Here is a 25,235-nt window from a genome sequence, read left to right as displayed (position 1 = left end):
GGTTTGAACCTTTCTTCACTCATCTGTTTTGAACTTTCAAAAGGCAAAAGTACCGACATACAAAAGTGTACATACATTTTATAAAGATTTTCTTACCTGATAATATTTTGTTTATTTTGAAGGAGGTGATTGTGGGCTCAAGAGGGAAAGGAGGGCTGAATGTATTGCACTATTCATGTATTATTAATAATACTAATATACTATGTTTTTATTTACATATTCATTCTTTAATGAGTCTTGTTATATAATTAACTTATATATTTTTGCTGTATCATTTCAAAAAGATTTCTGCCTATAAATCTACATGTTGTCTACCACCTAATGCTGAACACGCCTTAATTTCCAGAGTATAAGAGTAACGCTGTGTGTAAATGTGCTTTGACTAAAACTCTGTTGACATCCATGAAGTTCAGTCAGTTGGTAGCTTTGCAGTTTTCTCCAGACATCTGGAACCGTGTTCAACACACTCTGAAATGACTGATTTGCACAAAATTGGAAGATAGGTCATGTTGTGTTTTAGGGCAGGACTTACATTCTTTACTCTGTAATGTTTGTTTCCCGTTGAGGAAGGTATGAACATTATAGTTGTCGGTGAAATGAGAGTTCAAATCTTGATTTTGCCACTTTGCTATTATAAAGAGGAGGACCTCTAAATAAACAATTGGTTCTTGATAGGCCTGGTCTTTTTTGTATCCCCCCACAGGATTCACAGAAAATCAATGCAAAGAGGTAAATTATTTTAAATTCTCAGGTTTGCAAGCAAGAGTGATTTATAATATGCAGGACATGGAAATGTTGCTACAGTAAAAGCTGTTACAATAGATACAAACTAAAATTGCTGGGAAAATAAATATCAAAATGTAGTTAAAATCAGTAGTGTAAGGATAGATATTTAAAAGTTGTCTGTTCAATACAAGAAATGCAATACGTCCAGCTAATAAATAACTCGCTGTCCAAATCCCAGTGCTGAAGTGTGGGATCCACTCCCAACTGAGAGCATTGAATTTGAATCTTCCGTTTGTGGAGCACTAGCGCCACCTAGTTGTGTAACCAAAGCTTTATTTCTGCTTCGTGCCTGGTGACCATCCACAGATTGAAACGGAACAAGACTCACCCAGGACCATGGATTCAGGGGACAGACGTCGGAGAGAAGGGGAATGTCTCGGGATGGATAATCTGTTATTCTTTGATATACATTAATCGGTTTGTGATCGAAGCAAAATAACTTTCCACCACTGTTTTCTTATCCTCTTTACATCCTGCTCGTCCTTTCATCATCTGGGGCCCTGGAGGACGCCACTGGAACCCAGGTAAACGAGTTCCCGAACTGCCTTGTATTCTCCCGAGTGTCTGTCTGCACCGGTGCCTCTGGTCATATAGGCCAGTGGTTCCCACCCCTGGTCCTGGAGGAGCCCCTACCCTGCTGGTTTGTGTTCTAATCGAGCTCTCAATTACTTAATTGAAACCTTACTTTAACTAATTTCTTAAATCAGAGCGTTTTAATTATTTTAAACAGTAGGGCTTTTAATAAGTATACAATTGTACAATTAACTTATTACGGAACAAACTTTTTATAACTTACACAATTTACAAAGTAAAATGTAAGCAAATTATTTAAAGTAAGGGTTCAATTAAGTAATTGAGAGCTTGATTGGAACAAAAAACAACAGATTTGGGGCTCTTCCAGGACCAGGGTTGGGAATTGCTGCTATAGGCTGCCTGCACACCTCCCTACAGCTGAATTCTCTCAACCAATTCTGCTCTGCTTTTATCTGCCCCATTAAAAAAAAAAAAAAAAAAAAAAAAAAAACTATCGGCATGAGTAATTGGCATCAGTATTGCCAAAGCACTGACAGACATGTCTAGTACTCAAGAAAAGGCAGTAACCATAACCTAGACCAGGGATTTTCAATCTGGTCCTGGAGTACCCCCTGCCCTGCTGGTTTTTGTTCCAACCTAGGTCTTAATTACTTAACTGAATGGAATACTGCTTTGTTAGGTCTTAATTATTCAATTAAGCAATTAAGACCTCAGTTGGAACAAAAACCAGCAGGGCAGGGGGTACTCCAGGACCGGTTTGAAAACCACTGACCTAGACCATCTTACTGGAAAAACTGAAATAACTGCAGCAGACATAGGGTTTTATTTTTTTATTTTTCAGAGGTGATTAATGCCATAGACTCAATAACAGAATCCACAAAACATAGTAATAATTAACAAAGGAGAGCAATATGAACTTTAAACTATAAACATTATAAATGTGTTATCAGTCATACATATAACAGAACTGCAGAAAAATAACTAAAAAGTAATACTTCATTAAAAACACAGCAGAACACAGTAACCTGGGGAATGTCAGCCAAGACCATGTAATAACATCTCACGCTCAGATTCACTCTTCACAGAGTGTGCCGCCTGATGCAGTACAGTGTGCACAGCAGCAGTCAGGTTTATTTTGCTGTTATATTTTTGAAAATGAGGATTTAAGGGATTGGTGGTAGGTGGAGTCCACAGTGAACACAGACCATAACTTTTGCAATACAGATGCTTCACTGGGTCTCACATTGGGGAACATAGTGTTGCTGCCTTTGAAGAGAGAGCAGACCGACAACACAATTACACAAAACTGATCATCACAGGTAATGCTGCCAGCCTCCAAGGGGCATTTGCCACTTGAATTAGATCTGATAGTGGAACACAATGGACAGTTGAACTTTGAAACCTTGCGTGAAATTCCTAATAGAACAAAACATATACAGGCTATAAAACACTTTTTGGCTGCATCTTCCTCTGTATCTTTTGATTTTGCACTTCATTCTCTTTCTTCTCTATCATGCAACTTAAACCCATAGTGATCCATGACAAAGTTAAGGACTAATTACCTGCCGAAGTATTGCAGCTAGTTATGTTTAACTTTCCACAATCACCAGCGTCTTAAAAGATGTTCTCTTCATATGATGGCATCAGAAAATGTGTGCGACTCTGGCTTGTTATTTTCATATGGAGGGACAAAAGGCAACAAAATAATTGGCAGGCCATAATCAGAAGCCCAGATGGGGTGCAGGTTGCCCACCACTGCTAATGACATTTCAATTAATGACATAATATGGTATTATGTATTCATTTTCATGTCACTGTAATTTTACAGTATACTTGTGATTGCCTGCTGTGACCCCAATGCATACAGCATGGCTAGATATTGTAGTTGTTGTACTATGAAGAGGTATAGGAATTTTTAATGTACCAAATCGGGCTTCAAATGCACCATTATAAATAATAATCTGATTTGGAGCACTCGTATACAGTGATTAATACTAAAACATTAAAAGTTACTAAACTCTAAGCATAAGTAAGCCTTTAAAATGTACTGTAGTTAACATTTTTTACAAATTTGAGAACTATAAATCATTTAAAATGTAAAATAACATTTTCCCCATTGTGTTCCCTATACTATTTTATTATATTTCTCAGACACCCTTATTTTCACATACAATTAGCCACTACAGCTGGGTTTGTACTGGAGCAATCTCAATACAGTACCTGGCTCAAGGCAACAGCAGTGTCCTCCACCTGGGGTTGAACCCACAACCCTGTGCTCAGAGCCCTAACCAGTTGTGTTGTGTTGGCTTATGTTTCTGGTCTCACCTCCTGCTCGCTTAACAATTATGTTATCTCTCTGCTGAGTGAACCCTCTGGTGAGATTTAAGTCCTCCTGCATGACTGAAACTCTTCCCACACTGGGAACAGCAGTGTAGTTTCTCTCCTTTGTGAACCCGCTGGTGAGAATTCAGGTGGCCTGAATGAATGAAACTCTTCCCACACTGGGCGCAGCGGTATGGCTTCTCTCCTGTATGTGTGCGCTGGTGATAATTAAGGCTTGCTGCCTGACTGAAGCTCTTGCCACAGTGGGTACAGATGTAGGGTTTCTCTCCTGTGTGAACTCGCTGGTGAGATTGAAGGCTTTCTGCACGACCAAAGCTCTTCCCACACTGGGAGCAGCCGTATGGTCTCTCTCCCGTGTGAATGCGTTCGTGAGATTTAAGGTGTCCTGTCTGACTGAAACTTTTCCCGCACTGGGAACAGCAATAAGGCTTCTCACCTGTGTGAACCCGCTGGTGCGACTGAAGGCTTCCTGCGTGACTGAAACTCTTTCCACACTGGGAACAGCAGAATGGTTTCTCCCCTGTGTGAATGCGCTGATGACATTTAAGGTTGCTTGCCTGACTGAAGCTCTTCCCACATTGGGAGCAGCAGTATGGTTTCTCACCTGTGTGAGTGCGCTGGTGAATTTTAAGATATTTGACTTTATTGAAGCTGTTCCCACATTGGGTGCAGCAAAACAGACTTCCCCCTGTATGAATGCACTGGTGTTTTTTAAAGCTTCCAGTGCTAATGAAAGTCTTATCACACTGAGAGCAACAATAGCAGCTCTCCCATTTCTGAATTTGTTGTGAGGGGTGAGTGTGGGAGCTAGAGGATCTGGGACACAGCCATCTGCGCTGTGATGATGGGCTCTCAAACCTCACTGCACTGTCACTCCCTGCACTGAGCTCCTCCCTCAGGGCAACAGATTCGTTTTTTTCACATGGTTCATCTTCAGGGAGCTCAGGATCTAGTTTACTAAGGCCTCCTGTATTATTCTCCAGTCTAAGATTACAGAGTCCATCTTTCAAAAGAATATGTGCATCTAACTCCAGTTCTTCGTCCTCTGTTTTAATGTGCTCAGACACCACAATGGGCTCACACTGTGCCATGGTAGAGTCCAGCTCAGAACCAGAAGTACTGGATCCACACTCAGATCCCAGTGTCCTAAGTCCCTGTGTTAAAACCCCAGTCTGCGGCTCTGCCATGTGGCCAGACTCCAGTTCCCCGAGCTCCTCTTCAGTCTGTGTGTGCCTGTGCTGCTCACTCAGCCCCTGTTTGTCTTCAGTAGCTATGGACTCTGTGCAGCCCCACTCCTGCCCACAGTGCTGTTCCTCAATGGAAGCCCTTTCTCCAGAGTCAGGGAGAGTGCTGGCCTCTACAGCTCCTAAGGGAGAGACAAGACAGGAGAACAGCAATGAGAACAGCAGCTCTGAGGACAGGCCACTACTACAGGTCAGAATACCAATCGAGGCACTGTGTATAATGTATGTATTGTATATCAAAAACATTGTCAATGTGAAAGTCTCTGAATCAAGCAAAGAGTCACAACAGCAAAAGCTATGTAAATGTGTGGCGGTTTATAAACAGAAACAATAAGGATGTTGTTCGGGGTCCAGGTAGAGTACGCCTACCACGTAAATCACAAATCAATTACATATAACCCACCACCAGGACACACAAAATAAATTGTAACCTGTACCACCACAGTAGTCAGACTTTACTTAACTCTGCTGACATTCACCAGGAAAAGCTAAACCAAATACGGTTACACATCTGAAATAAAAATAAACAAAGTGAGAAAACAAAACATATGCAGAAAAGAAAGTAAACAGCAAAAGGAAAACAAAATCACCCAAGTCCGATTCTCAGTATGAATTCTGATTCATGAGTCGTGAAGCATGAGCCAAACCATACCGCACACAATAAAAGTACAAAGTCAAACCTTTCGTCAGAAGAGCAGTAAAACAGTAGCAGTAAACAGGAGCAGTGCAGCTGGGTTGAGCATTGCAGCAGTATAGCACTTTCAGTAAGCAGGAACAGTACAGCAAGGTCTCTTTCCACCTTAAGCTTAGAGCGCGTTTAATAACCAGGAACAGTACAGCGATGTCTCGTCCCACCTTAAGTGTGGATCACTTTCAGTCAGCAGGAACAGTACAGCCATATGTACAAACATATGTGTAAGTGACAAAAAAATAACCAAAAGAAACTTTAAAGCACAAGCGCACATGTTCCGCCCAGCTCTCGTCGCCGGGCTAAGCCTAATCTGCAAGCACCCCTGACCCCCCAATAAATTAGATTTGTAGAGCCTGGGGCTAAAAGGGTTAACTAGTTTTGATTTCTAAAAATCCTCCTGTTTAAGGAAGTTAAAGATGTGGAGTCTATGTGAATAACTATGACCTAACCACCCTGTCCTTGTCTATACTTGTCTGTACTTGACGTGCTTTCTATAAAATTAGGAAGATCTGTATCCAGAGTTGTTTTTCTCTGTGGTTCTCAAGAGAAACTGTCCAAAATATGAGTTATGATAACCGACAAATTCCATGTCTGCCTAGATCTAGATCTGTAATATGTCCTAAAGAAATTGACATGTCTGAAGAGATTGGCAGAGAGTCCGTCACATCATGTACTGTATCATATAAATATGTGTGTGTGTAAAGTGCCTTTAAGAATCTGCTGTCATAGAGACCGCCTCTGTGATCACATTCTTCCAACAGCTGCTTATATTGCAATAAACTTCTATCTTCACATACTTCTGGTTCATCGGTCTGACTTATTGGGGAAAAATCCATACACAGATAAAAGTTGGATTCAACAGATTGATATAATTTGTATAAAATTAAAGAATAATAAAGTTGGTTTGCTTTTTAATAAATTGGAAAGCAATGTAAACAAATGCAGAATGTTTCATTTTCTTTTTATTAAGATTAAGATTTATTGTCACATTATACAGAGCTGTACTGGTAAGCAGAATCGAAACGCGACAATCAAAGAAGAAATGTACCTGTCTAACAGATGTTAAATGCGCCACTATAAACCCGGCTGTGGTAAATCTACCTGAATCTATACCATTTTACAGCACGTGTTGCGTGATTACTATTACTTGTGTTATTGTTATGTGACAGTAAATAATACTGTGTATATGTGTGTGTATATATATATATATATATATATATCCCATAACAACAACACAAGCAATAGTAATCAGCCAACACATGCGCTGTAATGTGTTGCAATTCTGCAGGCTTTAGTGTATTCCTTGCTATTTCATCAAAATGTAGTTTGACAGCCAGTATTTGTTATTTTGCGCATTGTTTATACAGGCATAATAGGCATTTTTGTATTGTTATTTTTTTAATATAAACCTACTCAGGTATTTAATCTAAGTCAGGTAAAACAAAAATCATATTTACCATGATAGCCTGCATGTGGTATTTGTTAGTTTTGCATCGGCCTATTTAATGATTAAAGAAAGACTTGTTGTTTGAATGCCTCTGGTCTTATTTTATAGCTTGATTGGAGAAAAACAAGAAATAGATATATATATCATGTATCACCCAAACTTCTAAAAATATCGAGATATTATTTTTTAAGTCAATCACCCAATCACCCGGACCAGGAAGTCAGCTACCCTCTCGTTCTGCTATGGTTTTATGAGCTCAACCTCTTGCATATGCTAATGTTCTTAAAGAGCCCTTCACAGTCAGACATTTACACTCAGGATTGTATAATGTCATTCAGTTTGGTTTATATTCACCACAAATGTACATGTAACACTTTCACACATCTATCTAACACACAATGTCATGAACTCCAATGTCTTAAATTAGTTCAAAATCATCTGTGTGATCATTTGTTTTATGGATCAACAATATTTGAATGTAACTTCTTGAGTGTGATATTGTTTTGTGATGCTTCTGGCTCTACAGCTGCAGAGAAGAGTTTGGTTGCGTTTGTGTAGTGCAGCTTTCTGCAGATCTGCGCTGCTCCACCAATGGGATCAGTGGGATTCTGCAGATCTGTGCAGAACTGAGGAAATCTGCACTACAAGAATATGACCTTGCTTCCTGCTGCCTAATCAAGGACGTACTTGCACTGTGATTGTGCAACAAGCCAAACACAACCACAATTAACCACGTTATACACATATAAATTAAATATTTAAGTATTACATTTATGCAATTTTTATGAAATCATGTTACGTAAAGTGAGATTGCATATAACAAGGGACACCTGTAGGCTTTTCTTAAACATTCAATATGAATTAAGGCATACACAATATAATTCATCAACACAACAAATGGTGTGGGACATTTCTTTGAAATTGGAAAAAACCTGGCAGAATACAATTTCACATTCTTGCTACTGCTGTATCAAGGTAAGTGTAATATTTATATTATGTTATGCTGCAGCATACTGGAAGGAGTGTGTACAGAAATGTCAGTTATTTGCTGCGTTCTGTCTGTTCTGTCACACAGCATATCAATAAGAGAAAAATGTTTTCGTCACATTAAATGGAAGAAAATACCAGTGGCTTGGTTTTCAACATGGCAAATTGTCCTGTTAATTGGTAGGAGAAACACTGAAATTATGTACATCTATAAAAGATAGTTGAAGATTAAAAGACAAAGTCAAATTACATTTCCATTGTGGTCCTCAAGAAAGTAGCCAACAGAGATAAAGGCACACGTAGCATGTTAAACTGTTCCTATACAGTATTACAGCATAAAATACATCACACACAAAATGTATACATCTACATTACCTCACGGGATTCCCAACCACAAATTCAGTCATGGAGGCAACAAAAACAGAAACACATAATCAACCACCTTCCCACTTAGCCCTTTTCCACTTATGCTTGTTCTCCCTACCATATATCTATACCGTGTGGTTATTAGGTTTGCCAAACTAGCCTACGTATTATTGTAATGTACATCTTTAAAAACATTTAAAATACTTTTTAAAGACCCTTTGTTCAACCCTAAGCCAATTCAGCTTATTACAATGGTTAGTATCAAGATGAGTCCTGTGATGATCCTTCAATATGATTCTAATCAATTTATTTTTAGATGTTTGTAATTAATCTCGCAAGGCTTTTGAATTGCTATTATACCACAAAGAATACTCTCTATTAAAAGTTTTTTGTTAAAAATATAAACATATCTGCTAATAATACAACACTATAAGCCTTTATTATACAGTGCCTTGTGAAAGTATTCACCCCCCTTGGCATTCTTCCTATTTTGTTGCCTTAACAACCTGGAAACAAAATGGATTTTTGGGGGGTTTGTATCATTTGATTTACACAACATGCCTACCACTTTGAAGTGCAAAATATGTTTTATTGTGAAACAAACAAGAAATAAGACAAAAAAAATAACTTGTAGCATGCATAACTATTCATCCATCCATCAATCCTTCAATTCTGACCAGTTTCCCAGTCCCTGCCGATGAAAAACATCCCCACAGCATGATGCTGCCACCACCATGCTTCACTGTGGGGATGGTGTTCTCGGGGTGATGAGAGGTGTTGGGTTTGCGCCAGACAGCATTTTCCTTGATGGCTAAAATGCTAAATTTTAGTCTCATCTGACCAGAATACCTTCTTCCATATGTTTGGGGAGCCTCCCACATACCTTTTGGTGAACAGCAAACATGTTTGCTTATTTTTTACCTTTAAGCAATGGCTTTTTTCTTGCCACTCTTCCATAAAGCCCAGCTCTGTGGAGTGTACGGCTTAAAGTGGTCCTATGGACAGATATACCAATCTCCACTGTGGAGCTTTGCAGCTCCTTTAGGGTTAGCTTTGGTCTCTTTGTTGCCTCTCTAATTAATGCCCTCCTTGCCTGGTCCGGGAGTTTTGGTGGGTGGCCCTCTTTTGGTAGGTTTGTTGTGGTGACATATTCTTTCCATTTTTTAATAATAGATCTAATGGTGCTTCGTGGGATGTTTAAAGTTTTGGATATTTTTTGATAACCCAACCCTGATCTGTACTTCTCCAGACCTTTGTTCCTGACCTGTTTGGAGAGATCCTTGGTCTTTATGGTGCCACTTGCTTGGTGTTGCCTGCCCCCCCAACCGCACTTCGGCGGCTCACCCCCCCAGATCGCACAGATCATGTGACAGATCATGTGACACTTAGATTACACACAGGTGGACTTTATTTAACTAATTATGTGACTTCTGGAGGTAATTGGTTGCACCAGATCTTATTTAGGGGCTTCATAGCAAAGGGGGTGAATACATATGCATGCACCACTTTTCTGTTTTTTAGTTTTTAGAATTTTGTAAAACAAGTAATTCTTTTAATTTCACTTCACCAATTTGTACTATTTTGTGTATGTCCATTACATGAAATCCAAATAAAAATCCATTTAAATTACAGGCTGTAACAAAATAAGAAAAATGCCAAGGGGGGTGAATACTTTTGCAAGGCACTGTAGGTTTAACTAATATATAACCTATGTATAACTTATTGATTAAAACAATGCTAGTATTATCTTGAATGAAATAAACACTCAGACTTGGGGTCTAATTCAAAAGCAATTTACAGAAACAGAGTAATGCTGCTGCCTTGAATCAATGGGGAAAGATGGCTTAAATGTTGTGTTTACATTTCATTCCACTTTAAATGTATGTATTAGACTTCCAAACAGTACAGAACAACTTAGGAGACCATCTTTCTTAGGCTGCACTTCATTCTTTGGCTCCAGGTGGTCATGTAGTCTGCCCAATAAACCACTTAGCGATTAATAATCTCCCGATTCCTTTAATCAACTCAATTAGTTAACCTGCATTGATTTAGCAACTGAAGCTATGGACATTTATTTAGTCATGCATTACATTATTAGTGGTGTGCTGCAATTCTTTTAATAATTGATTCAAATTTGATAATTTGTTTCCATTAATTGAGTTACATTATTTTTGTAATTTGTAATGTCACCTTTATTAGATAATATTCCGTAATAACTCTACGGTATTCATGTGGTTGTTCTCTAACCAAAAAGCAAGTATTAACTAATCTCAAAAGCATTACCCCAATTTACATTTAAATTATGTATAATAAACAGAAACGTAATTATAATTGTTCTAATTTGTTCGAGAATGGAATGATACTCCCAGTTCATAGCTAGCAGTATTAGATGTAACTCTGCACTTTGTTGTGGTTGATTTTAATTCAAAATTAATCAATGCTACTGTATATTGTTGTAAACTGTATATTGAATTTACTATAATTTATAATTGTTGTAATATATACAAGGCTAAGGGTGTTTGATAAATAACATCAAAAAGAGTTAATTAAGGCAAAGTTGCGAATAATAAACATCTGATCAGAGATACTTGTCTGCTGAGCTGATAAATTAAGCACCAAACGCCGTCAACGCGTTAACATAATCATAATTGAAAGTGGGAGAAATAGTGCATTCTCGCATTATTACCCATGCGAGATATTGTAGTTCTAATTCTACTGCTGGAAGATGTATATGCTGCCTCTTCTGTTCATTTAATTCACAATTAAGGAATCAACACATCTGGCTGATTATGAATTTAAAAACGAATCGGTATAAATGGTAATTGAATAAATGAATAAGTTAAACAATCGAGAGATCTAACGGTAGAGTCACCTAAACTCAGATACATCAGTTAAACCCGGCTCTAGTGGTTAATCGGACGATTGCTTTCTATTAGAAATAAGCAACAACAACTAAAATTCACTGTGGGCAGGTGCTTCACGTTTTCTTATGTGAGAGTTAAGACAACGTTTAATTTAGGAAAATAAATACATTATTGTTAACCGTGCGCCTTCTTCACATTATTAGCTACAACAAAGACCAGTTTATTTCTTAACAAGATTGAAAGGCTGTGGGATGAGATGACAATGATTGACCAGTAATTAGACGACAATTCCCTTCAGACGGCAGTTAGTGACTGAAGAACTGAAAAGCTTTCAATTTTTGTGTTGGATAGACTTAAATAAATCGGAATAGCTAGACTTCTCACATAGCTAATATAGGCTATACCCATTTTTTTTGCTCCATTTATATTATACAATTAAATTAACACCAAACGACAATGTGATGAATAATAAAATACCGAATAGTGCTTTATGTTTTTCACCACATTTTAATTACCAATAATATAAACATTTAAAAGTTTCGACGCATGCGCATAAACGCCCGCGTCGAATTGTTCCCCCATTCAAAGCGCACGCCTGTGACGTAATCTGAGTGTGATTTCAGATCGCACGTTATAGTCGTCACAAAGCCACGTCACAGAGACTGTGTACCCTATGCGTGCGGTTTCTATTTTTTGTGGGTTGGTTATCTGAATTGGTGTTGTCGTGCGATACAGGAATACACCTGATAGTACATTGTTGGGCAATTTATACTCTTTTCAAATCTGCATAGATTTATTTACACACTTTAGAGTTTTTAAATAACATATTCCATGCACACACAATATTAGTTTGTCTGTTATTGACCAGCAAGATGAGCCCCGCTATGAAGCAGGGCTGTCAAAAAATTAGTTGAAACTCATCAATGCTCCTCTCCACGGAAGTCTTTAGTAAAACGGCTTAATGAGGGGATGCGTCAGCTCACCTGCAGGATTGGCGCACTATACGTCCGACAGGGCGAGTCCTAGCACCTCTACTGCAGGCCCGTGTACGCATGCACACACTGCATTACTTTCATTGTCTGTTATTGACCAGCAAGATGAGCCCCACTATGAAGCAGGGCTGTCAAAAAATTAGTTGAAACTCATCAACGCTCCTCTCCACGGAAGTCTTTAGTAAAATACTATTTTATTGGATTTAGTATTTTCATTTCATCAATAAAAACAATTCGATTTTATAATACTTATGATTAAAAACATTGACATATCAATTCTTAAAATCACTTAAAATTTTTAAAATCTTTGTGATTTTAACAAAACTAAAACAATTAACTTTAAAATAAACGTGCTCAAATCAAATAAACAAAACGTGATAAAAGCAAAAACTGCACACCAACAAAAGAGTCAAATACATTGAAAATAACAGAAAATGCATTAGACAAAATAAAGAAACAATTAAAAGGAAAAAATAAAAAACAAACAAAAAAAGTCTAATGCATTTTAAATTAAACCAAAAAACGGTCAATGTATTTGACAACAAAATATAACAAAACTATACCTAAAAAGCCCTAAACAATGTGATTTAAAAACAACTAAATCTTTAAAAACAATTAAGATTCATTATTTAAAATCTTCTTTTAAAAACAATCATTCATAAAATCTTTAAAAGATCTTTAAAAGATCTTGGACTCGGGCTCCAGCAGGGGGAACTAACCGTCCCCGGAGGTGGGTCCCATCATGGGATCCTGAGCTCCCCCAGATCTTGTATGCGCCAGTTCTTAAAGGCTTCCTCCTTGCCCCTCTGATGGACCTCCAGATTGACGTGGTCTTTTACAAACACCATGCCCCTCCGCGCGATGACGATCGGGTCCAGCTCCTGCTTATTAAACAAACAGATGTTCCGTCCCTCCCACAGTGCCTGCTTCACTGCGCAGACGACACGCCACCAGCACCTCAAGGTAGATGTAGAAATTCCCTTGGCTGGACCGTATAGGATCTGCTGGGCGGTCGCCCGCGCAGGAACGGCGAACCTGTGGAGGAACGGAGAAAACAGGAGCCAGACCCTGTGGGCGGAGGGGCACTCACTAAAGATGTGAGCCTCCGTCTCCTTCCCCAAGCAACCCTTATAGGGGCAGGTGTCATAAGGAGCTATGCCCCTTCTGTGCATAAACACTCGGGTGGGGAGACACCGACTCACAGCCATCCAGGAGACATCTTTCTGCGTGTTCGTGAGGCAAACGTGCGTAGCGTTAGCCCAGATAAACCGGCAGGTTTCGGGAGGGAAATCTTCTATCCGGCTGGTCTCCTGGGCAGATCTCATCTGACTACAGATGGTCTTGTAATCCCAGGAGGCCAGCACGACTTTATGGAGGCCTACTTCGAGCGCAAAGGCTCGGAGCGCCCTGTAGAACGGCGGGGGATCCCACGAGTGCGGCCTGGTGTTGTCCATGGCGCAGAGGCCGAATGGTCTCAGGCTGCTGGCAAAATAAAAGCGGTTCATGAAACTCACTTTCTTGCCAGCAGCCTGGATGTTCTTAACCACATAGGCCAGCCCCTGCGCCTTTATCAGCCGCACAACGTCCGGGACCCCCCTGCCTCCATCCAGGGTACCCTTCACCATCTGCACTCTTTTCAGCCTCTCCATTTTGCTCCCCCAGACAAACCGAAATATAATTCGGGTCACTAGTTTTGCGATAACCTTGTCTGGGGGGAAGATCATTCCTACGTAGAGGAGTATCGGGAAGAGGATGGCCTTTACGACCAGCACCTTACCAGCCATCGTCAAGGTCCTTGTGCTCCAGCCGTGGATCTTCCTTTGGACCTTTGCTATGGCCTCCTCCCAGCTCCGGGTGCCCGTGTTGGTCCCGTCGATCGTGATCCCCAGAACCTTGATGAACGGCTTCACAGGGAACACGGTCGGCGGGCCCCGGCCGACAGGCCATGCCCTGGAGAGGTAGACCTCGCTCTTGGCCTTGTTCACAGCGGCCCCCGTCGCCCTGCAGAAGCCGTCCAGCAGTTCCTCGACCCTGGCCACGGACGGAGCGTCCGTGCAGACCACGGCCACGTCGTCCATATAGGCCAGGGCCTTCAGTTGCTCTCCGCCGGAACCCGGGAGATGGAAACCTGTCACCCGGACGTCCCGGCGGATCGCCTGCATGAACGGCTCCAAGCAGAGGACGTACAGCAGGGCCGACAGGGGACAACCCTGCCGGACCCCCGACCTGACCGGAAATGGTTCGGTCAGGTGGCGGTTCACAAGGACCCTGCTGCTTAGGCCGCTGTAGATGATCTTAACCCACTTCCTCAGGCCAAGAGCGAGACCCATCCTCTCCATAACAAGCTGCAGGTATTCGTGGCCCACTCTGTCGAAGGCTTTCTCCTGGTCCAAGCTGATTAGGACCAGGGGAAGCCCTCTCTCGTTCGAGTAGGCCACGACATCCCTGAGCAGCATGGCGTTGTCGGCCGCCGATCTCCCCCGGGCACCACAGACCTGGTCGGGGCCCACGACTTGAGGGAGTGGCCGCTGCAGCCGGAGCGTCAGTGCTTTGGCCAGTATCTTGTAGTCGGTGCACAGGAGGCTGACTGGCCGCCAGTTCCTCAGATCTTTTGGGTCTCCCTTCTTGTGAAGAAGGGAGAGGATACTTTTCTTCATCGAAGGGGCCAATCTGCCCTCTCTGTACATCGACCCCAGGACCTGGCCCAGATCTTCCTTAAGCACCTCCCAAAAGATCTTATAGAACTCAGCAGGGATCCCATCGGGACCCGGTGTCCTTCCAGAGTTAAGACTCTTTATCACCTGGGAGAGTTCAGTGGTGGTGATCTCTGGATCCTCCTCCTCCTCCTCGTCCCCCTCATTGCGGGACTCCAACAGGGACAGAAAGTGATGGATCAGATTTTGATCCACCACCTTCTGGTCGTACAACTCCCTGTAGAAATCCCGCACCACTGTCTCAACAGCCTCTCTGCCCTCCACCTCTTGCCCCGAGGAGTCGATCATGGAGGACATTGCAGGCCGCCTCTCCTTCGTTTTCTTGAAGAAGAAGCGGCTGCATTTCTCATCGTCCTCCATGATGCGGACCCTGGAAAGGACCTTGATCTTTTCTTGCTCCTCCCGATAGAGGGCGGAGAGACTCAGTTTGACCCGGGCCACCTCCTCAGCTAGGTCGAAGCCTCTGAGCTGTAAAAGACTCAGGCGCTGGAGGCGGGCGTTTAGATGGGAATATCTCGCCCGCCTCTCGCGAGCTTTCCGTTTCCCCAGCTGAATGAAGTAGCCCTTGGTTCTTTTCTTCATCATCTCCCACCACTCTATGGGAGAATCAAAAAGGTCCTTCAGGGTCCTCCACTCCTCGAGGCGTCTGCTAAAGGTCTTAATCACACGAGGGTAATCGAGCAGAGAGGTGTTGAGCTTCCAGACCCCAGGCCCCGACTCCCGTGTGCTCGGAATGAGCACCTCTGTCGTCAGGAGCCTGTGGTCTGAAAAGAAGACCGCCTCCGAAGACATGGCGGTCCTCTCCAGTGGCTTGCTGAGGAGGACGAGATCTATCCTGGAGAAGGAGGAGCCAGAAGAACTCACCCAGGTGAACAAGGGGACCAGGTCCCGACCTGCGTCGCAGAGTTCAAAGTCCTCCACGAACGCAGCGAGGTCCCTGCTGGATCTATCGTTACGGGGCTTACTCCGGTCTACATCCCTCAGAGCACAGTTGAAATCACCTGAAATGATAACTGGCAAGGTGCCGATCAGGAGCGGGCGTAGCTGAGGGAGAAAGAGGACTCTCTCTCTCTGGCTGGTGGGGGCATAGACATTGACCAGCCTCAATACAGCCCCCTTGTATTTAAAATCGAGGCTGGCCAGTCTGCCCGCCTCTATAACCTTGAATGTTTTAACTATTAAGAAGGGGTTTTTCAGGAGTACGGCAATCCCGTCCGCTCGGGACACATTGGACCCCGACCAAAAGGATTCTCCTAGGGTCCAAGTGTCCCGGAGATCTTTGTATTCTTTTTGGAACGGGATGCCGCACTCCTGCAAACAGATAATATCCGCCTTCATGCCAGCCAGAGAGTTTAAAACATCGGTCCTCTTTTTCACCTCAGCAATGCTCCTCACATTAATTGAAATAATAGTTAATGCCATAATGGCTGTGAGGGCAATTACCCGCTCCGTAACAATCATGTAAAGAAACCTTTCTCTTCCCCACTCCTCTCTTCTCCCTCACCTAGCTTAGCGCTAGCACCCATCATTTCAATCATTTGCCTCACCGCTTGATCCTCTAGGAAGACTATGGGGGGGGCTCGGCTCCCGCCACCCGGTAAGGCGGGCAAAACTCCACTGGGCTCAGGGCCCGTGGTGCTGGAGGTTCTCCCTGGTTCCTTTGAGGCCGAGGCCCGACGAACAGATGGCAGGGCAGAGGCTTTATGTACAACTGGGGAGAAAACTGTATAGACCCCGCTAGTCGTTCTTTTAACTAATGGTGGGGGAGGGGGTGGTCTCTCCCTTCCCGGCTGTCTGCCGCCGCAGGCCTCCTCCCCCAGCGCCAGTGACCTTGCCATCACGTCCCTGATGTCTTTCTGGGAAAGGACACTGGCGCCGACTCTCGTCTCCTGAGGACCTGCGGCTCTCCCACTACTGCCGGGAGGGCATACCTGACCCCTCCCCTGGGAGAGTCTCAGTTGTGGGGCAGGAGGAATGTTATTTCTAGGGGGCCTCTCATCTACCAGGCTGCCCACTCGGGGCAGTGGAGAAGGCCCACCACTCTCCTCTCCGGAGTCAGAGTGGGGCGTATAAAAATTAGAGGGAGGGGACTCTGGAGCGGGGGAGGAGCCGGCAGGGGGGGGAGAATCTGCAGAATGAATCCTCTTTTTCATCATACCCCCCCTACCCATGCTCCTCTTCTCAGCCCTCCTTCTCTTCCCCGCTACCACTGTCCACTCTCCCTCTGCCTCCACTTCTGACCCAGAGTCAGAGAGGGAGCCTATGAGGCTCCTGAGGATTGTTTCCTCTCTACCCCCATCTTGGGGTATCACCTTTGGAGGAGCCTCCGCTTGGTTTTCTCTCTCTCCACCACCCCCGAGGGCCCGCGCCCTATTTGCATAGGAGGAGGGACAATTCCTAAAGAGGTGCCCTCCCCCACCGCACAGGTTGCAGGCCCTCTCCTGCTTGCAGGCCCTGGTCTGATGTTCCCCGCCGCAGACCTTGCACTTAACTACGGTACAGGCTGCGGCTAAATGACCCAGGGCCCCGCAGTTCCTACATAATTTGGGCATGCCATGATAAAAGACAAGCCCCCTATTTGCTCCTAAAACCACGGTGCTTGGTAGATGGCGTACTCCGCCGATGGCGGCCACTTCCACCTGCAGGCGCACCTGCCACCGCCGAGCACCGGTCCAGACCCCATCCTCATCATTAACTCTCCTACTTTCAGACAGGATCTCACAGTGTCTCCTCAGCCATACTTCTACGTCGTACTCTGCCACTGCTTCGTTGTAAAACTGAATAGTTACAATTTTAATCTCTCTATCCGTCAGGGCGTCGACCACAAAGTCATTCAGGGGCATGCTGTCTTTTTTCTCCCTATATAGGTTCCAAAAACTCTCCAGCACTTGAGGGTTCTTAAAGCTCACCTCGAACACGTCCCTAGGTCCAGGCAGTTTTACCACGCAGTTCAGCTCAGAAGGGGCAAAGCCCAGGCCCCTCTGCAGCACGGACCTGCTGAACTCCAGCCGGGTGAGGGCCGCGGTCTCGGCTCCAGCCTCACGGCTGAAGCGCACCGCATTATGGCGCCTCACACCGGCGGTTCGCTGGGCCATGCTGCACTTTCCTACCTTGGAGAAGGGTCGGGAGGCTCTCAATCCGGAGGTCGGGGCAAGTCCACCTGGCTGGGGAGCAGCTTCCACCTCCGGGGCTCTTGCAGGGAGCGGGCCTTGCGGGGAGAAGTCCGGGCCCTGGCTGCAGGAGGCCTCCCTCAGGGACGTTGCCGATCGGCCTGGTCGGTCCCTGGAATCCGAGGCCTCTCCTGGATCCTGGCTGGTGACGTCAGCGGGGAGCAGTCCTGGTCAGGCCGGGCTCCGGGTAGATGGTCGGCCGGGCTTCTGGATGGGACCCACTCCGTGAGGAGTCCTCCGACCCCTCTGGCTAGGTCCCCTGTCGCTCCCGGTCCGTCCCAATCTCCACTCGCCTCGGCCTCCGGACCGCTCCAAGGACCCAGGACTCTGCAGCTCTGTCAACCGGCACCTCCCCGTCTCGTCTGGTCTGGCCTGATGGATCAGCTCCCTGCAAGGAAAAAAGAAAGACTGTCAGATACAGCTCAAAAAGCCCCCTGCTGGACAAAGGTTTCTCTCGCTATTGGAGAAGTCTTTAGTAAAATACTGTTTATTGGGTTTAGTATTTTTACATTTCATCAATAAAAACAATTCGATTTTTAATACTTATGATTAAAAACGTTTTAAAATATCAATTCTTAAAATCACTTAAAATTTTTAAAATCTTGTGATTTTTTTTTTTTTTAACAAAACTAAAACAATAAACTTTAAAATAAACGTGCTCAAATCAAATAAACAAAACGTGATAAAAGCAAAAACTGCACACCAACAAAAAAGTCAAATACATTGAAGATAACAGAAAATGCAATAGACAAAATAAAAAAACAATTAAAAAGTAAAAATAAAAAACAAACAAAAAAGTCTAATGCATTTTAAATTAAACCCAAAACGGTCAATGTATTTGACAAAAAAATATAACAAAACTATACCAGAAACCCTAAACAATTGTGATTTAAAAACAACTAAGTCTTTAAAAACAATTAAGATTTGTTATTTAAAATCTTCTTTTAAAAACAATCATTCATAAAATCTTTAAAAGATCTTTAAAAGATCTTGGACTCGGGCTCCAGCAGGGGGAACTAACCGTCCCCGGAGGTGGGTCCCATCATGGGATCCTGAGCTCCCCCAGATCTTGTATACGCCAGTTCTTAAAGGCTTCCTCCTTGCCCCTCTGATGGACCTCCAGATTGACGTAGTCTTTTACAAACACCATGCCCCTCCGCGCGATGACGATCGGGTCCAGCTCCTGCTTATTAAACAAACAGATGTTCCGTCCCTCCCACAGTGCCTGCTTCACTGCGCAGACGACACGCCACCAGCACCTCAGGGTTGATGTTGAAATTCCCCTTGCCGGACCATATAGGATCTGCTGGGCGGTCGCCCGCGCAGGAACGGCGAACCTGTGGAGGAACGGAGAAAACAGGAGCCAGACCCTGTGGGCGGAGGGGCACTCACTAAAAATGTGAGCCTCCGTCTCCTTCCCCAAGCAACCCTTATAGGGGCAGGTGTCATAAGGAGCTATGCCCCTTCTGTGCATAAACACTCGGGTGGGGAGACACCGACTCACAGCCATCCAGGAGACATCTTTCTGCGTGTTCGTGAGGCAAACGTGCGTAGCGTTAGCCCAGATAAACCGGCAGGTTTCGGGAGGGAAATCTTCTATCCGGCTGGTCTCCTGGGCAGATCTCATCTGACTACAGATGGTCTTATAATCCCAGGAGGCCAGCACGACTTTATGGAGGCCTACTTCGAGCGCAAAGGCTCGGAGCGCCCTGTAGAACGGCGGGGGATCCCACGAGTGCGGCCTGGTGTTGTCCATGGCGCAGAGGCCGAATGGTCTCAGGCTGCTGGCAAAATAAAAGCGGTTCATGAAACTCACTTTCTTGCCAGCAGCCTGGATGTTCTTAACCACATAGGCCAGCCCCTGCGCCTTTATCAGCCGCACAACGTCCGGGACCCCCCTGCCTCCATCCAGGGTACCCTTCACCATCTGCACTCTTTTCAGCCTCTCCATTTTGCTCCCCCAGACAAACCGAAATATAATTCGGGTCACTAGTTTTGCGATACCCTTGTCTGGGGGGAAGATCATTCCTACGTAGAGGAGTATCGGGAAGAGGATGGCCTTTACGACCAGCACCTTACCAGCCATCGTCAAGGTCCTTGTGCTCCAGCCGTGGATCTTCTTTTGGACCTTTGCTATGGCCTCCTCCCAGCTCCGGGTGCCCGTGTTGGTCCCGTCGATCGTGATCCCCAGAACCTTGATAAACGGCTTCACAGGGAACACGGTCGGCGGGCCCCGGCCGACAGGCCATGCCCTGGAGAGGTAGACCTCGCTCTTGGCCTTGTTCACAGCGGCCCCCGTCGCCCTGCAGAAGCCGTCCAGCAGTTCCTCGACCCTGGCCACGGACGGAGCGTCCGTGCAGACCACGGCCACGTCGTCCATATAGGCCAGGGCCTTCAGTTGCTCTCCGCCGGAACCCGGGAGATGGAAACCTGTCACCCGGACGTCCCGGCGGATCGCCTGCATGAACGGCTCCAAGCAGAGGACGTACAGCAGGGCCGACAGGGGACAACCCTGCCGGACCCCCGACCTGACCGGAAATGGTTCGGTCAGGTGGCGGTTCACAAGGACCCTGCTGCTTAGGCCGCTGTAGATGATCTTAACCCACTTCCTCAGGCCAAGAGCGAGACCCATCCTCTCCATAACAAGCTGCAGGTATTCGTGGCCCACTCTGTCGAAGGCTTTCTCCTGGTCCAAGCTGATTAGGACCAGGGGAAGCCCTCTCTCGTTCGAGTAGGCCACGACATCCCTGAGCAGCATGGCGTTGTCGGCCGCCGATCTCCCCCGGGCACCACAGACCTGGTCGGGACCCACGACTTGAGGGAGTGGCCGCTGCAGCCGGAGCGTCAGTGCTTTGGCCAGTATCTTGTAGTCGGTGCACAGGAGGCTGACTGGCCGCCAGTTCCTCAGATCTTTTGGGTCTCCCTTCTTGTGAAGAAGGGAGAGGATACTTTTCTTCATCGAAGGGGCCAATCTGCCCTCTCTGTACATCGACCCCAGGACCTGGCCCAGATCTTCCTTAAGCACCTCCCAAAAGATCTTATAGAACTCAGCAGGGATCCCATCGGGACCCGGTGTCCTTCCAGAGTTAAGACTCTTTATCACCTGGGAGAGTTCAGTGGTGGTGATCTCTGGATCCTCCTCCTCCTCCTCGTCCCCCTCATTGCGGGACTCCAACAGGGACAGAAAGTGATGGATCAGATTTTGATCCACCACCTTCTGGTCATACAACTCCCTGTAGAAATCCCGCACCACTGTCTCAACAGCCTCTCTGCCCTCCACCTCTTGCCCCGAGGAGTCGATCATGGAGGACATTGCAGGCCGCCTCTCCTTCGTTTTCTTGAAGAAGAAGCGGCTGCATTTCTCATCGTCCTCCATGATGCGGACCCTGGAAAGGACCTTGATCTTTTCTTGCTCCTCCCGATAGAGGGCGGAGAGTCTTTAGTAAAAGGCGAAAGGCTTGTACGAGCTGAAGAGAAGCCAGAGTTGATAACAGTTGACAGACAGAACGAGGGCCCAGGTCCATGGCATTAACATTAGGCTCATGGTTTGACTTACAGAGTAAGGGGAACATGTTGGTTTCCTCCTACTGTTTAAGGCACACCACTGAAATGTGTATTTTAAGCTACAGTGTCCTAAACCATATCTTTTAAGATATTTCGTTTTGCAGAATAACTTCTTAAATGTTGGCAGTGGTGCAGTCTGGGAAATATATGCAAATTACAAGTTACTAACTCTCTATAGCAGGAGTGGCTAACCATGGTCCAGGAGAGCCACAATCCTGCAGGTTTTCCAGGTCTTTCAAAATTACCAATTAATGGATACCTTGAACACAGGGACATTTAGCCTAATTAAGCAATTGACGATCTGGATAGAAAAAGACCTACAGACCCTGCAGCTCTCCAGGACCAGTGTTAGCCATCCCTGCTCTTTAGAAAAGCCCCTAAAAAAGCCCACAGAAAATAAGGGAAGATAAAATAAGGTGGTGTGACCTGGAAAAGAGCTGCTGTACAAGTGGAAACATCTTGAGTAGGAACAATGATTTTGACAGCAATCTAATTCTGTATGTGTGTGTATATGGATACTGCACATAACAGTATATTCAACTAAGATGTTACTCTATGCTCCTTCTGAAATGCAGACTGCAAGATAAAATCAAAGCCTTCATCAGATAATTTTGACAATTCATTGATAATTGCTATTATATTTACAGACCTGGTTTTGAACCTTTATTTAGGCATTTTTAAAAATAATTAAAATAATTACAACATAATTGAAAGCAACTGAGGATAGTTCTAGACCATCTGACATAAACCAATAAGAGGACAGCTGGATGGTTGTTTGTGGTTTGGGTATAAGATGGGCTGGTGTGGCTAAAATGCCAGGAGTTATAGGATTTAATGCCAGAAGATAAACAATGAGAAAATTCAATATTTCTCCCACCTTATTATAAATATAACATATCAAGGTAATTTTGGAGAAGGAAAACGTTTTGGAGCTATCATGGAGTCATATTGTTCTAGTGTATGGCATGCTATTAGATATGAATAGTAAAATGTGTACTTATTATTACATGCAACACTGCAATACATTAATATGAAGTGTTTTTAAGTGCTTTTTAGATTAGGTATTAGAATTTCGTTTCAAAGCTGTCTTCACACTGCTAGATTAGTGTACTGCAGATGGTACTGCACTGGTCCTGGAGAGCTGCAGGGTCTGTAGGTCTTTTTCTATCCAGATCGTTAATTGCTTAATTAGGCTAAATGTCCCTGTGTTCAAAGAGTGAGCGCTGTCTGCACAGATCGTGACGTCACCATTCTGCCGGCACAAGTAGCGCAGATTTCCGCGGCTCCACCAATGAGATCGTTGGAATTCTGCAGAGCTCTAGAACGCCGCCACAAGACGTCAAGAACGCAGCCGATTCGCACAGAACTGCGCAAATGCTGCGCTACAAGAACGCACAATGTTACATAACAACAACGAGTTTTTTACGAAGACAAAACATGAGTCATGGTATCTCCTCTCAGAATTAAGTGGAGAAATAATTCAGACCATTATTATTATCAATATTGTTTCTTAGCAGGTGAAGTTTTGCAGCTTGTGGGTGTGTCTGCTGTTGCACGGTGCGCAAGTGAAGCCGTGGCCCGACTCCTCTCCCGACTAACTGTCTGTAATGTAGTTACCTTCGGCGGCTCCCGAGAGTCCGCTGCCCCACTCCCCCTTCCCGTCTCCGGGGCTCTTCTCCGGCCGCCCGTCCGCTCCGCAGCGCCAGTTACACACAGCCTGCTCTCCCGCCACCATGAGCTCCTGCAGCCTCCGTCTCAGCGCCTCGTTGTCTCTGTCCCTGCGGGCCGCTTCCTCTCGGTGCTCCGACACCGTCTCTTCCACCGCCTTCCAGATCTCCCACAGGGCGGCTCTCAGCAGCTCGGCCAGCGCCGAGGAGAGACGGGCGTTCAGAGACACGGACAGGGACATTTGTATTTATGATTTTATTAGGACAGGCGCAAATAACGGATAAAACAACCTCAGTTCAATTCACTTTCTATTCAGAGACACGATACTTGTGTCTATATGCAGCTCGTGAAGCATTTGTTGTTCTTTCCCTCGGTTCAAAATGAAGCACAAGCCCCGCCCCCTAATCCAACAGAGCACTAGCAGTACTAGGAAGTGACGCCATCTTATTATGTTAAGATAAGCGCCATCTTGGTGGGGTGAGAAAGACAGATAGCATTAAAGTACTTCTCTACATAATATGACCTCTGTCCTCTGTAACGCTTTTCAGATGCTTGTTGAATGCCAGTCACTTCGTACGTATACATAGACATAATAATACATAATAATAGCAACTCTGTGCTTCATGTCATGCTTTATAATGTTTGTCCAGTACAGTACTCGTCCAGTAAATTGGAATTCGGGCATCACAGCATCCATTTGTTTAACAGTAGATATGTGGAGAATACGTCAAGTAATCAGAATTTAGAGTTATTTCAGAGAGTTTGAGGTGTCAGATATAGTGTTGTTCTTTTACAAAGATTGCATGTTTTGTCAAATGTATTATGCTTTGAATTGCACTGTATTTTGTAAATTTTAATTTGTAATGTTTTAAGCTTTGAACTGCACTGTATTTTTACACGTTGTATTGCGCTTATATTTTATATTTTTAAGTTGCCCTGGATAAGGGTTTCTCCCAATAATAATAAAATAATAATAATAATAATAATAATAATAATAATAATAATAATAATAATAATAATAATGTTTTGCAAATATGATGTCCTGAGTTGAATCCTTCATCTCCATTCAGTATTTTAGTATAGCGCAGTGCACAGTTTCATTAAGGGGTACCAATTAGGTAAAACTTGGCCAGCATCACTTTTAGCAATTTAGATGTTACTAGAAACTGGCATTTGGTATAGTATCTGTAATAATTACAGTTATTCTGCTTTCTAATTATTATTTCGTTTTGTGTGAATGTTATGTGTGAAGAGTTGGGGGTCCTGAATAAAGACCCAAAGGTCACGATTGAAGATTAAACCATTATTAATCAAGATTCAAAGCTTCTCAAATAATATGTAAATCAGAAAATACAGCAGCTTGAGGAGGAATGCAGTCTGAAACTGAAGAAACTTGATGAAATTGAAGATCTAAGTGAGTTGAATTAATAAATACTAAAATAATTAATATGAAAGCTGACCGTGTAACAGAAGGCTGATTGCAATAGGTGTCCTTTAATTGTTACTGAGGAAGTCATGATAAATTCATGACAGTGTGCATCATCCCTTTTCAGAACAGCCACCCAGGATACTGTATGAATAGACAGTGCAAATGTGATTGAATTACAAAGGTAGAATTAAGATTTCATCCAAGAGGCCTCCTGTCTTTATTGACATGTATTGTGTGTCCATCATATTGTAAGTGTTTGACTGCTGAAGTGAATGTGCTTGTTTGATGTGGACATGATTTGCAGTTTCACACAAGCTGAAGGTTTTGGGGTTTCCAGTCAGTTCAGTCCCAGAGCTCGGTGATGATGTTTGCTGTGATTGCAGAAGAGACTGCAAAAGGAGAACTTCAACATTCCTTACACGTTAATCTGTGACGC

At 44.2% G+C, this 25,235-nt stretch overlaps 1 protein-coding gene across 1 annotated transcript; it reads right to left on the bottom strand.

Annotated features, from left to right (window-relative positions):
• Positions 1-2,135: 2,135 nt before the first annotated feature.
• LOC136711565 (zinc finger protein 135-like) lies at positions 2,136-24,181 on the bottom strand. The gene is made up of 2 exons (XM_066687900.1): positions 23,320-24,181; positions 2,136-5,029 (listed from the first exon to the last, which is right to left on the bottom strand). Exons 1-2 carry the CDS (start codon positions 23,609-23,611, stop codon positions 3,669-3,671), a joined length of 1,653 nt encoding a protein of 550 aa, XP_066543997.1. The 5' UTR covers positions 23,612-24,181; the 3' UTR covers positions 2,136-3,668.
• Between the last annotated feature and the right edge of the window lie 1,054 nt (positions 24,182-25,235).

The sequence above is a fragment of the Amia ocellicauda genome, chromosome 16 (genome assembly GCF_036373705.1).
Source record: "Amia ocellicauda isolate fAmiCal2 chromosome 16, fAmiCal2.hap1, whole genome shotgun sequence".
Taxonomy (NCBI): domain Eukaryota; kingdom Metazoa; phylum Chordata; class Actinopteri; order Amiiformes; family Amiidae; genus Amia; species Amia ocellicauda.
This window is presented reverse-complemented; position numbering and strand designations above follow the sequence as displayed.